This window comes from Columba livia, chromosome 10 (assembly GCF_036013475.1).
Source record: "Columba livia isolate bColLiv1 breed racing homer chromosome 10, bColLiv1.pat.W.v2, whole genome shotgun sequence".
NCBI lineage: Eukaryota > Metazoa > Chordata > Aves > Columbiformes > Columbidae > Columba > Columba livia.
Window position 1 is genome coordinate 18657930 of NC_088611.1, and position 14722 is coordinate 18672651.

At 44.6% G+C, this 14722-nt stretch overlaps 1 protein-coding gene across 5 annotated transcripts in view; it reads left to right on the plus strand.

Moving 5' to 3' along the window:
- Window positions 1-14722, plus strand: part of GRIP2 (glutamate receptor interacting protein 2) — a 248993-nt gene that overhangs the window by 116974 nt on the left and 117297 nt on the right. Inside the window, exon 1 of one of the 5 annotated variants that reach the window (XM_065075607.1) lies at window positions 10562-10704. The exons of the other annotated variants lie outside the window; for them this stretch is intronic. Within the exon in view, the coding sequence (XP_064931679.1) occupies window positions 10650-10704 (55 nt within the window). The 5' untranslated portion in view covers window positions 10562-10649. Of the gene's footprint in view, window positions 1-10561; window positions 10705-14722 lie in introns of those variants that run through there. 5 annotated transcript variants of the gene reach the window in all.

Sequence of the window (14722 nt, forward strand, 5' to 3'; positions counted from 1 at the left end):
ATCAGGAGCTGCAGGGATTGATAACAGGCTCCTCTTGGAGCCAGTCTTGTCCCACCTGATCCCTGGGATGAAGACAGAAATCTTAGGTGCCTGCCCAGGGTGGGGCCACACCAACAAAAGAGTCTAAAACTACATGGCTGGGCTGTCCAAAGGGTTTGGATGCTTTAGGTGCCTTTGGACCCGATGGAACTTTATAACCTTTCAGAAGTGTCTCATCACCAGGAGTTGTGCGCTGGTGCTCTGGACATCATGAGAAGCCAGCGGGGTGTCCCAGACCCTGGTATGGAGATGGTGGACCTGCAGGTGGTGGTGGAGACCAGGGCCAGGTATCTCCCCCCTGCCTGCTTTGCAAGAGGCACCTGTACCTCATGCCAGCACAAGAGCAGCTGCCAAAATGCCCCTCACTGTGTCCCATCAGCAGGGCTGTTTTCACATGGCTCATAGGCGTTTCATGATGACAGTTTTGTTTGTGGCAATTTATTGTCCTGCAGGGTTCTCTCCTCTGTTTATATCCCAGGGGTCTCGTTGTACAGCTGTAAATTATTGTAAAGCTGATAGTTTAGTTTCCAGACATAAATTCAGATGCTGGGGAAAAAAGCAATTTGTGTATTCCTATGGCTTTCTTCAAGTGTGGCTGTTCATAGAGCTCTGTGTTACCCAAGTGTGAAGATGTCGTGTGGTAAAAGTGGTGATAACTAAAATAGTGTCTTGAGGAACCTCTAAATAAATGCTTGAGATTATGTATTTATTTAGTAAGGGAATGCAGGACGCGAAGTGATTTGGATAAGGCTGTACATCAGGGAAGGTGGAGAGACAGAAAAGGCATAAGAAGATCCTTTTGGCAGAGCGTTGGCACCAGGCTGGGTGTATGTCAGCTGTGCTGTGCGGTCCTGGTCATGGTCTGAGGACTGTGCTGCTGGACTGCAAAGGGCAGTGGAGCAGCTGAGATTTAAGCTGCTGCAGGTCCTGGGACAGCTCTGAGATTGCACCAGGTGTTCTGCTAATGGGAGCAGTGTCATTGCTGGTGGAAAGGGGAAAACCTAAGGGCAGGGATTAACGTGTGGCTCTCAAGAAGTCAGGGTTAATAGCACTGAGGAAGGCATATATAAATAGATAACGGCAAAGGATCCTGAGAAAGGCAACAGGCTGGAGACCCTAATAATCCTCTCTCTGCTTGTCTCCTACGGTAGTGAGTGTACTGTAAATGAAGCAGATATTAGCAGTTATGCTCATATCACAAGATATAAACTGGTCTATTGAGCTAGAAAGTTGCCCTTTTTCAGCCTTTCAAAGTGATTTCCCTTGTGGTGAGCAGCAGAAGCAGAAAGCTGTGCTTCCTAAGTGGAGCCTCAGCATTTCTGATCTCCCTCTTTGCTAACAGGCTCATGGAGCTGCGTTGTTCATGGCTCCTGGTGGACACCCCACTTGCACGTCCTGCGGCGGCTGTGCAAGGGGGATTGCTGGCACACACTGGAGATTCAAAGGTGACAAAACGATCATGAATGGTTATGGGGTCTCTAACTTCCAGCAAAGGCAATTGTACAGAGGAAGCTTCTGATCAAACAGTATCAATCCATTGTAACCAAACATAAATTTTGCTGGGAAAATATTCTGCTTCAGCGTTTTCAGCAATTAAACCTTCTTCATTTGGACTGTTTGGTGCTAGAAATTAATTAGCTGGTGATATCCTCTTTATACTAAAGACAAATGCTTTCATGTCTTTGCTGAAGGCTAATATTTGCAAAAAGAAAAAGATGAGTTCCTTAAACCTGCGTAATCTTGCCCTCATAAATAAACTTCCTTACTGTTAAGCTTTCCATGAATTTCTGCTTGCATCTTTCTCACCTTTCATATGATGCTGAGCTCTAGAGAGCAGCTAAATCCAAGCTGCAGGTTCCAGCTTTCAGAGCCCTGGAGCGATCAGATTCAGTGCAGTCCTTCCATCTTGGGGTCCCTTGTAATAAGCACTGAGGAAATGAGTAAGAGTGAACACCTGTAAGGGTACAGACGGTCGGGTTTTTTCAAGGGTAAGAATGTAAATGCTCATATGGTTAGAGATGCCACCCGCACCTCGCTTGCTTATCAAGTAGCTGCAGAAGCTGGGTTTAGTCTGGTTTTTTTTTGCATCAGGATCTGGAATTAGTCTGTGGATGAGACAAGCACAGGTGAGCCTGGAGGCCAGAGGGAAGCAGAGGCATGTACTGAATTAACTTCTCTGCAACATTCGCTTTGGCAGGTTTTTGCAGATTAATAATAAAAACCAAGTAAAGCTGGGCAGCGTAGGAGTTTTGGAAAACTCTGTGCATTTTACCATCTGTCCTCTGATCGATCTGAAGCCCCACTTGTAGGTTGCATCAACATGGACTTCAGAGCAAAGAGTTTTTCAGCTCATTCACGTGCTGATGGGACTAATCCATTAATAAGGAAATGCAAACAGAGAGTGAGAGTTTCAGGCTCCCTGACTACAGAATCCAGCTTCGATACTGTCTTTAGATGTCAACGTAAAATAAGGTACAAACTGAATTGTGAAGGGCTGAGTTTGGTGTTGCTAATTAGACAAATGAACGTGGCGATTCCTGGATGGGGGAAGTGTAGGGTATTGGGGTAGGAAATAATGTTGGAAAAAGGCATAATAATTGAGGTTTGAAGAGAGTAGACATGGGAGCTGGAGTTCTTGAAGTCTCCCTTGGACGGCAAAAGAAAAGTATCTCCCTTAGCATGAAATTGATGGTGGTTTCCAAAATACCACCTGTCAGTGAGATTCATCCATTTTTAATTATGCCATCATGATGATAATTACTACAATTTAGGAATTTCCAAGCAAGTCTCTAGTTAATTTTGGGTGCAGTCAAGTCTTAGAGTGTTGGGTCACATCTGTGATGGTGCAGCTCTGGGTCTGATAACCATAGGGGCTGGTAAATCGGCACCTGCTGTCAAACAGGGTGAGCAAATCAGGCCGTCTGTGAATGGAAAATGCTTAAAGTAGGAAAAACTAATGATGAGTTTTCAGGTGGATGTAGGCATTTAATTAGGACTGGGCACAGTTCCCTATTCTGCTCTTGGCCCCCCAGTCCAATACTGGGCAAGCCACTGATGGGCAGGTTTTCTGCCGGAGTAAACTGGTGTGGCTGTTTTGGAGGCAAGAAAGCAATGCCAGTTATCCATGGCAGTGGATGTGGTCATTAGATTTGATGGTGGACAAGGCTAATTTAGCTTGATGTCCTGTAAAAAAACAGGCCAAAACCTTTATCTGTGTATCCCTAGTAACTTGGACAAGACCAAAGCAAACCTTCTATCTGGCTTTCTGGAAGGCAGATACCTGGTTTTGATTTAAGGAGACGAAACACGGAAAATGTACTCTTTCCCCAAGTGCTTTGTTCTTGTGAGTGAAACACCTTTATCACTATTATTTTGGAAAAGGAATCTTGTCTGTAACAGTTTAAAATAGACAGAATTGTACTTCTCTTGGCCCATTTGTTCTCAAACCGCACTCAGCGTGATACAAGAACATTTGTTCAATGCAGGCAAAACAAGACCCCAGATGAGGTCTATAAAAGCAACCATAATATTGCTGCAGTGTTTAACGATAATAATAAATTTCAGTTTCATGGATCCTTATGATCTCTTGATCACTCTGCTACTGTTAAATAATCGTGTAACCTGGAGCTTTCAGTCTTTTCCTTAAAAAAGCAAAGTATTTTTTTACTGGGTGCTAAGTATCAATAACAGCAAGTCTACCAGCACGAGCAGGCTACTTTAAAAGGTACATGTATTTCCTAGCAGAAACAGGAACTGATTCTGCATGATTATTTAAAAATTCCCAACATAACATGTCTAAATTGAGGCTGTTTAATTGCAAAGCGACGCTGCATGTTGCAGTAACCGCAGCTTCCCTGCGCTCTTTCTTGGGGCTGGGCGGTCACAGTGCCCTGTAAGTAACAGATTTGTGAATTATCTTTTAACTGTGCTCACAGTAAAAGCCGTGGCTGGCACTTAAACTGGGTAATGAGAACCCGCTTAAGAGGGAAATGACTTTTGGCCTTTGGCACGTTAACTCGTCTTGGGCTGTTACTAGCTAATTGCTTCATTACCACAACAGCAATGTAAAATACAGTGAGAAGACTGTTGGGAGTACATTTGGGGAGGCGCAGCGTGACCCCCGTCTGGGCTGGCATCTGCAGTCGGCATTTGCAAGACACTTTCCTTCTCCCAAGTAAATTGGCAGTTGGAGCGAGTGGCAATACAGCACATGGAGATAAGACTATTTTAATTTCTTGCTTCAGGAGACTCAGCTGTCTCCTTGGAAAGACTGATGCCGTGTCCATGGATTCGCAGATTGAACAAACATGCTGTACCATTTAATTATTAAAGAATGACTTCAGCATTTCCCAGCAAAATAAACTACGGTTTGGGCTGAATCTCAGCAACAGTGTTCCACCTGCAAAACCACGCTTCTTATGTACCACTTCAGTCACTGCTCTTTGGGAAAATACAGCTCTCGTAACCCAATTTCCAAATGTATGCAATATTTTCTTCCTATTAAATAGTTGCTATTTACTACTCTTGCAGTAGCATTTCCAAGTAGGGCCTTGTCTTCTCTTATACTCTGTGTTGTGCAGAAGCAGGAAAAAAAGATGGGCTGAGCACCAAGCACCCGAGCTTTTGGTTTGCTGTGGATCTGGTAAGACTGCAGCATCACCACTGAAATGCTACCAGGGAAGAATATGTAAGGATACTTTTACACATGAATTGTTGAGATGCTCTTGGCAGCTGATAAAATAATGATAATAAGAGGAGATGTCAAAGAAATACTGATAGGGCTCAAGTTGAAAGCTCAAAAAAGGAACAAAGATGTGAATGTTTAAATTAGCTGCTGTCTTAGCTTTGGGACATAATCGAAATGCCATTCACCCACTTGAATTGCAGAAAAGTGCCCATCAAATCCTACATGGTCAGCCTTCCTGCCAGTCTGGGCTGTGAATTATGGAGAGGACAAGCAGCAAGACATCATCACCCTGGCCTTCACTTGTCTTTAAATCGTCTTCCTTGGTTTCCAGTCTCAGCCTAATCTAGATATAAAGCATTAGCGTTTCAGCAGTTTATGTTGAGGTGCAGTCCCCACGAGTGGTACTTCTGAAACTGTGGGACTGTGGTGCTTCCACACGGCTGCATTCATGGTCTCAGCAAATACAACAGTGAGAACCAGGCATTTCTCCAAAGAGCTTCTTGCTGGTTTCTTGTAGCTGATGCTACAGAGGGTCAGGAGTCTGGAGAAGTTCTAATTCAGGGAAATGACTGTGTATAGCTAAAAATTAAATGTGGCATTTCTTGTGACATGGCATTCTGTGAAGCTGGTGGGTTTGTGAAAAGTTGCACAGGATGCTCGGAGCACGTGTCAGAGAAGTCAGTCGTGAATGCAGAATATAAGAAACGCTGTAAAAATTCCAAGGGTGAAGGTTAATGACTGAGGCCTGTTTGTCTAGTTAGCTGAACACAGTTTCATGACAGACTGTCAACTTTGTAAGTTATTGTCAGGGTAATTAAACTTAATAGTGCCACATCAAGCTTCCCCCCCGCCCCGATGTTACTCCATTGGAGGCTGTGGCTGTGTTAATTAGGACCAGGCAAGGTACCTGTAAAGTGTAATTTAGACCATTTCCTTTTGGGAATTGTCTACTAATTGAGCATGGCTTCAATGAAACTGTTAATCGTTCATGCTGTCACCGGAATAATATATTAAGGGTAATCAGTTAAAGCAGGACAGATGTGAGTGTGGGCTGAGCATCTTCTCCCAAACCTTTTGTGACTGACAGTATCAACACACAAAGAGAAACAGGTTCAATGTGACCCCCTGCCCTGAACTAACAGCACTTATTAGCAGCGTATTTGATTTAACAGGCACTGAGAGGCAATACACTTGAAGCCGGGGGGTCTGTTCAGTCTGTGGGGTGAGCACCTGGCTCACTGGTGCTGTTCCGCTTTACATGGGGATACGGGTATTTCTGCAGGAATTTGTGCATTGGGAAGGAGAGTTCATCACTGATAGCATCCCACGGGCCTCTGGGATATCTGATTTTTACAGATCAACTCATCCTGGGTTTGGTTCAAGGCATAACTGTATTGAGTTTGTTGTTTCAGCGGTGCTCCTAATTGCCTATCTAAGGCAGGCTTTTTGTCTCCAAATGCTTTAATGCCACATTTGGCCAGTGTTATTTTCTTCTGTGGCTCTCAAAGAGTTCCCAGACTCTTGTCTGCTAATTGCAATGGTGTATCTTAACATGCACTATGGAATGAATATTTTTGAGAGAAACCATTAGTCTGTTAGCCAGTCTTTTTTGTGTATTGTTACTGGACAGAGTTATCCAACAAAATCTGTTTACCATGGGCAAGATTTTAACACAGTACTGTGGTAAAAAGGCAAGTTGTTTCATACCTTTTGTTACTGATACCAGAAATTGTTCCAATCAGAAGTTAGTCATGCTACTTATAGAGCAAAACCATCTATAGTGAACTGTGTTTATTGTGGTTTCTTTTTAAATGGAAGACATACACTGGTTAGCCAGTTCACTGTAGTCTAATCTAGAGTGATGATTAAAAGCCTGTTAGCCAGTATCTGGTAATACTGTTTTTATTTTTTGCAAATAATGTGTAAATACCAAATGAAAAGAAAAAAGAGAAGTCTACCTCTCTATATAAATGTGCATTTTTCTCCCCAGAACCTGTTTTATGGGTCTACCCGCTAACCGTACCTATAGTCACACAGAATTGAGCATATTTAAAGTAAGGTTGGAACATCCTTTAAACTAGTGAAGAGAAGATGAGAATAATCTGAACAAATTTGCAAAGGCGTTATTATCAGTATTTGTAACATTAATGCATTCAGCCATAACTGTACCTGTTGGTAAGGAAATATTGCCTTTTAAAATACATTTTAGTACAGTGTGTAATTTTAGGGATATGTATTAGACACATGGGATTTTGCAGTATTATTCCTGAGGAAGGGAACAAACTGTATGGCAACTTCAAGAGGAACATGAGCTAATTTAACGTGAGCTCTACTTTTGAATAGTTTCTGCTCCTTTAATTTTGTTCTGATACTTATTTTAAATGTTTACATGAATAGAAGACTGTTTTCTTCCTTACTATTTCTCCACAGTTCGCTATTATATAAAATTGTAGTGACTGCCAGAGAGATAAATGCAGCAGTACATACATATATTCTGATTACTGTATATTCATTAATCACATGGTGGTTTGCTTTATTTTTCTTATACTCGGTTTATATCTGTTTTCATTATCCTCTTGCACTATTTGCAATGGAGTTTATGGCTTGGCAGAGCCACTTCAAATACCAGCCATGATAAATGGTAATAGATTTCCCATTATACAAATGCTTTTTTATCCTCTTAGTTTAATTGCTGCATTTCTCACTCCTTCTATTGTGTGCTCTTGATGACCAGTGTCCCCACAGTCATTTCCTCAGCTGAAATGAGGATTGGATTTATATGCGGGAGAGCTGAAAACACACTTGTTTCAGTATCAAAGAGAAACAGCTGTGTTTTGTTTGCAACTAGAATTTCCTCTGAGGTAAAACCAATTCTCTTGGGACATCCAGGCAATTCCCCCAGCTAACGAAGTTCTCTGAGCCTCTCAGAGGAGAGTCAACTGGATCTTAATGTTCAGGTTTACATGTGAATGTGCTCAAATCCCAGTGATGAACCTAGAGAGAAGATGAAATGGCACCGGTTCCTCCAGTCTAACGTGTAGACTGGGACTTCAGCATTGTGAAAGCAGGCAAAATCTGGCACAAAATGGGGTTTTGTTTGGGAAAACTGTATAGATTCCTCTGCTACAGCTTCAGCGAAATTAATTGGAGATCCATTGCCTGGCCCCATCCCTCATCCCATCGTCAGCCCCACATGCCTGTTTCTCACACAATGCAAACACGCTCAGGCTTTTCATCTTCTGTACGGGCCTTTACATACATACATTACATCTAAATTTATCTATACTTAATATACATGTATGCACTCAACAATCCTTTTAACTCTGTTTTAAAGATGGAGTCAAGAAGGAAATCTCTAGTGCTGTTATGTGAAGATTGCTCTCTAAAGCACCGAGGGTTTATTGAGTTTTGAGGGTCTGTAATTGGAATTCTTGAATTTGAAATTTGGTGTTAGCTCCTCTGGGATTGCAGTTTGCTGTGCCGCTGACGCTGCCTCGTGTTCAAAGCTGTTCTTTTAGCCCTTTCCTTGCTGGAAAACGTTCTGGGTCAATCTGTGTTATGTTTTCATTCAGTTCCAAACTTACACCTTTGAGTTTGAATTTACCAAACTGTGTGTGTCCTTCCAGCCCGAATTAAGTGGAAATTAAGTGCAAAGACTGGGTGCCAAAGCACTGCTGCGATCAGGCATCGGGGTGAATGATTCTGTGCCGTGTCTCTCGGGGGCCTCCTCAACAGATTCAGCGGAGCAGTTGGTCTGTGGGAACAATTTGTGAGCTCCTAAGTCACCTGTGGGGTCAGCAGAAATATTGGCTGGAGAAGGTGCTCAGAGGTTTTGTGTTAGTAAACTCCCAAGTGTCCACCTGTTGTGGTCAGCCTTTAGCCCTCAGTGACTGACTTGGCAATGGGGATTTGTTCTATAAACTGGGAGTTTCCCCGTGAGTTCCTGGAAGTCACCTTTGAGCTCCCTGGGGCCATGGTAAGAAGCAGCTGAGAACTTCTACCATTGTCTGAATTCCCATAGAGAGAGCAAGGAATATTTTCCTTCTTCAGCTGCCAAAAGCCCAGGATAAGGCTCAGCCCAGTGGGAAAGGCCAGCTAAGGGTTGTGTGCCGCACTCAGCGTGATTGGGGTCTAAAAGTCAGATGATAGGGTGTAGTAACATTGGTCAGACAGAGTCCTCACTGAGGGTCTTTGTCTCAGAAGAGTGTGTGGAACACAGAGAAAACTGTACCTATGGAAGCTCTGCTAATTACTCTTTTGAGGCACTGTCAGGCTGTACAAGTCTGTGTTTACTTCAGCTTAAAAAGGCGATTGAATATGACCAAGCTGTTTAAAGAATTAATGGTAAACCTCCACTGTTGTTCTCTCCCACAAATTCTAAACTCCAGAGAATTATTCCTTTAGAAATCTGCTTTTTGGTGATAGCATGTGAGAAAAAATGAGATTGTTATCAGAATAGTAAGCTGAATAAAAGAACAGGTAGCACTGTATCATCTCAGCTAGTATCTCAAATAGCTGTTCCTTGGGTTGGATTTATTTCACTGTGTTTAATACATTGTATAGGTATTTCACCCCACTGTGCTGCCTGTATTTGACGAAGAGTGACTTGGGTGCTATGAACTTCGTCTTGTCACTGGATGGGAAAAACCCAGAGGCTTTTGGTTTTTCTTCTCCCCTTGGTCACCAGACCTGGCTGGACTAAGGAACCTTTTTAGATGCACCAAATCTGCCCTGTCATGCTGGCTTTGAGTCCTTCTGCATGTCCCTCAAGCTCCTTTTTATCCCACATGGTAGGCCCTGTTGGACATCACAGGTGGGTGCATTGGTTCTCACCAACACCCCAACCCACACAGACCCTCTGGTGGTACAGCTGAAAAGAAACCGCCGTCTCCTCCCATAGCACGAGCTCCTGGTGAGGGTTAGTATGGGGCTGACTGCTCATGGGGACCCTTGCCAAGAGTGAGGCATCAGTTTTGCCTTCCCCTAAATTCCCTGGTAGCTCTGCCCAAAATAAGCCCGATGTTTTCTCTTGCTCAATAATAGAGCCAGCTGTGTCCTGGGATGCTGCCTGGGCCCGCCCACCCTCCTCTGCTACATGCAACACCTTATAAAAACAAAAGCTCTCCAGCTGGTCTGAAAGTGAAGCCCTGAACTGCCCCAAGGCTGCTCCATCCCCAACACAAATCTCCAGATGGTCCATCATCCCACTCCTGTACGTAGGAGGTGGGACTTGGGATACATCACATGTCTTATGTGGGGAGCTGATGTTCAACAGATGACTTGTGAGTCCCTGGGACGGTGGCTTTGCTCTCAGGTCTGTGGGAACATTGTTGGTAGTTTCTCAAGATACAAGTTTTATTTACAGAAAAGTTTCTTTGGCAAGACTTAATGCTACTGGGGCTGTTTCCAGGACATAATCCTGCAGTAAGTGGACTGGTGCTGGTTTATAGTGAACTGGTCCCATAAAATCAGGGGCTTTTACCTCCTTTGCTTTGGTAAGGTCTGGATTAGCTTTCTGGTGAAGTGCAAGCGTGCACCCTTAGGTGCTGTGGAATAATATTACTTTGCAAATGAATATGTTAATGTAGTACCAGATTCCCAGCCCTTAAAAGCAGGAGACTGGCAATAGGTTTATAAACATCAATGAGTGATTTTATTCGTTTGGACAAGATAACAAAGCTGAACAGCCCCACACTGAAAGTACTGTTGGAAAGGGTCTGTGTCCCCCTCTAGCTCCGTCTTTACCATCCTTCCCCCAAAACCCTTCCCTCTCGCTCCCTCTGCCACTCCACAAAGCAGAACTCCGTTTCACAGTAATCATAAATTAATTTGGAGCCGGCAGCCCCTCGCAGAGCCAGGCAGAGGTGCGGAGGGAGAAACGCACAGAGCCATGTGAGCGAGCGCTGGAGGCTGCACTGGGAAGATGTTCGCTGTTTCGCTCAAGTGCCGGCTTGGGGTGGTGAGACGGCGGAATAAAGGTACGGGGAGAGCGGAGCGGGGCGGCTCGCTCCTGCCCACGAGGGACTTGGAGGGGACGTGCGTTTACTTTTCCTTAGCTGGGCAGGAGGAAAGAAGCTACGTGGTCTGCGATTGATTTTTCACCCTCTGTGTGTGTTGGCGGGGGCAGTAGGATGATTTTACTTTCTTGCATGTCGTATATTTTTTGAAGGCTGAATATTTTCTTTTTCCCCATTGACTCTTTGGATTTTTATTCTATCTGTCTGCCACGGTTATTATTGCAGTAAAGCAGATTTAGGTTTGCCTCAGTGTCTCACAAGGTTTCCCTCCTCCCATGTGGGAGATAATACTTTGCAGGGAGAGGCACTTGGGTGATTGCCGGACTCCATGAGACTGTTTGAGAGTCCTGATGTCTGTCCCACCCCTGCACTCCTTCCAGGGGGGGAGTGGGTTGAAAGGATGAGAAACCTGGGAGGGCAGTGGGGAGAAAACCAACTTGGAGATTTGCGAAGCAGTAATATTTTAAATATATCTCAGAGTAAATTAATCTGAGACAGCACAGCGTTTCTCTTCTCACAATCCCACAGCATTGCATGTGATGAGAAGTAAAGAAGTTCTTTGTGCTGGACTGTGATCCCCGGGTCCCTTGCCCCGGGTTTAGTTGTGTGTGTTAAATGGGTCTCGGAACCACAGCGGAGGTTTTGGTGGCTGCAGAGCCCCCGGCTCACAGCCCACGCTCAGTCCTATCGCTGCCGCCTTTGATTTCTGAAAGGTTTGCATTTTAATGGGACCTGGAGCCATTGCTGACCACTGGCAGCTCTGCTTTCCTGCGCTCCTGCAGCAGATCAGAGTCCTTTGGCATAAAGGAAGACAACCTGTGTTTTTGTAGGGACCTCTAAAGAGCAACAGCTTTTACAGTCTTGATGTAATTTGCGTATTATTGATTTCAGGCTGCACTGAATGCGTAAACTCAGCTGTTAGTCTCACTTAAGGGAAGAGAGACTTGGTGGCGCAGGGGTCTGTGTGTTGATGCACAGGAACTCTGAGGACGCTCGCAGGTACAAAACTTTGGTAGCGAAGGGAAGGGCCTGAACATGACGTATATTTTTCTGAGGCGAGCTAGACCTTAAGTCTGGGGTGAAATTTCTATGCCTGACTTGCCTAGTAAGTAAAAACGTATTTGCTGGGATCAAGGTTGTGATTTTATGGGACAGACCCAAGTATAGAGCAGGAGCCTGAGGGCTGCTACACTTGATATCGTGTGTCGAGATGCTGAGAGCAAGAGAACACGTGTGTGATGGTTGCCTGGCCGTGCTGCTTCCTCTGGTGGGTGCTCAGAGGCATCAGCAGGACGGTCTCTGTGCTCTTTGCTGCTCACAAGGACATGTTCGCCCTGGAGTTACCATCCTGATTTGGCAGCCCCAGAACTGAGCTTGCTTCTGGTGTATGAATTTGTATTTGGCATCGTTCACCTCTGATAGTTTATGCTGATGCTTCTTTGTTTCTTCTCCTCCCTGGTTTGGAGGCTTCATGGGCTTCTCTCTGTGCTGGTCGGAGTTTCATAGTCTCAGTCAAGCAGGATGGCACATCCCTTTTGACAGGGATGCCTGGCAATGCTCGGATCAAACACGACCCCGGGGCCCTTTCTAGCTGGGAGATGCTAGGAGAAGATTTGGTGCTTTTGTTAGTTTTTTTCCAGTTCTTTTTCCTTGATGTGCTTTTTTGCTCAAGCATCCTAAAGGAATTGGCAAAAGTTTTACATCATGAGGGGTTTTTGTTCTGCAGCTTTCCAGAGAAGTTGAAAAGACTGTTCTGACACGGGTAGAATGAGTGTATTTGTGGCTGCAAAACACTGAAAATGCAGCCTGAGGTTGTAAGGAAAGTTTAAAATGTTATCCCTGTACTACCTGCCTGATACAGTTGCAGTGGCTTTGGTTGAAATATTTAGAATTTACTTAGATCACCTGCATTTCTTAGTGACAGATTTAAATGAGAGAATCACTAATCCAATGCTAAATTGTACTGCTTTGATCAAGGATTAAACTGAGCTGGAATTGGCTTTTGAGACTAGAGCTTTAAAATGAACAGGCAGAGAGGGATGTTGTTACTTGTCTTCTGTATTTTGGGATAGTTGATGTTTAAAGTACATCCTCAAAAGACTGAGCAAAAATAGCTGATGCCCAGGCACTGTTGCTGCTCATGTGAGCCTGTTGTGAGCGGGCAGCAAGCAAGGATGGGAGCTGCTATGAATTATGCTAGTGAGTAATGAACTCTGCTGCACATCCCATCTGTAAATGCTCAGAAACAAACCATCTGTTGCATCTCAGGAGATGGTCAGGCCTGGGAAAAGCATTTGTCATTTGGCACTAAAAATCCTAATCACCTTTGTTTTGAAGAGAGAAAGGAAGACGTAGCGAAGGGCTGGCAGAGGGATGTGTAAAAGAGTGGCAGATACCCCAGCCTAAGTATCTGTCCTTTAGTCCAGGCATTTTTGTGACCTCATGTCCCCAAAACATGTTGTCCTCTGCCTGGCTGTGCAGGATGCTTGTGAGGGGAGATGCCCTTTCTGCTCAAAGTTGATTGTAATTTAATTGCAAGTGCAGCTGTGCTGTGGAGGTTGAGCCTGAGGCTGAGTGCAATGCTATAGCCCTCACTTGGCCACCTTTCTTTACAATGATCGTTGCCTCCTAGGATTTATCCTCACCAGCATGTTTCATAGCAGAAGACTCTCCCAGGCTCCTACAGTGAGTATTTATGGGGTTGTTCCTTCTGCAGCAATGAAAGCCGGGTGGTGGTGAGCACAGGGAAGTTCCCTAAGCCCAAACCACTGAGCTGGCAATGGCCGCGATTCCTCTCCTGTCAGCATGGCCGTGCTCCAGCCCTTTCTGGATCTCATTAATAACTTATGATCAAGCATGTTTTATTTATATCTCCTAATGAAGCCCATTTTTCAGTCTGATGCCGTAGCATCCCAGGTGACTGTCACCTACTCTAAACACTGTGCGGCTTCCTCGGGCCCCAGCTCATCCCTCATCTTCCTCTGGGCTCCAGGGCAGAGAGGATATTGGTCCCTTAGGGGGGTAATTGAATGAAAAAGGGGCCCTTGTAGCCCGGAGGCAGGCGATAAATCCTTGCAGGGAAGTCGGTGTGCAGGTCAGCGTGTCTAAGGTGGCATTAACCCTTCCTGCTGGAAAGGTACAGCATGTGCTGGTGTCCTGAGCGCAAATCCTGCCCAGATTCCACACGTGTGCTTTGGTGGCAACAGGAATGAAAACCCTCCCTGTCTTGCTTTGAATACATTAAACAGGCACATGGTCCCTTTGCTGAGATGCACAATGTGTCCCCAGCTGTTTGTGTAGTAGTTTGGAAAATTTGGGTGGTTTTGTCCCTAGCTGTAAACCACTCCAAAAACAGGGTGAATTTCCTTAAGGATTTTCATTGCCTGATGCCTCTTGGTTTCACAGCCCCTTGGCAAGAGAAATGGACTTGCAGCCTGAGGAGGCAGGAGGTGTCTCCAGCAAGGCTGGGTGAACCCAACCGAGGGGTTTCTGTGCTTTGGACACGGACATTTCCTATCATGTCCTGATGACCAGCAGTTTCAAGAATTGGGAAATTTCTAATACTAGGTAGGAATTAGCACCTCATTAGTTCCAGTAGAAGCTAGGAGCCTTGGCAGGCTTGCAAAGCTGTTATTTGGTGACCAAGACGCTTAAAAACATCCCACCTACATATACCTGTTTCTTTAAACATCTCACTAAGTGAGAAAATCCAGTTCTTTAGCTTCCCCCCAACCCCCTTTATCCCAACCAGGAACTTTTTGGTTGAACAGCTGCTTGTCTAAGAAAGTGTTTTGTTTTTTGTCAAGATTAATATTTTCACTGTAAAGAGCTTTCAAAATCAGAAGAAAAGCAGTTTCTGCTTTCTCTAGGGAAAGGAAATGGTTCCCTGTCTTCTGTGGGCAGACTGTGATTTAATGCTGAGTTAAATAAGGGAGGGAGGGCAGGGAGACCTGACTCCTGAGCACTGATTCTCACTTTA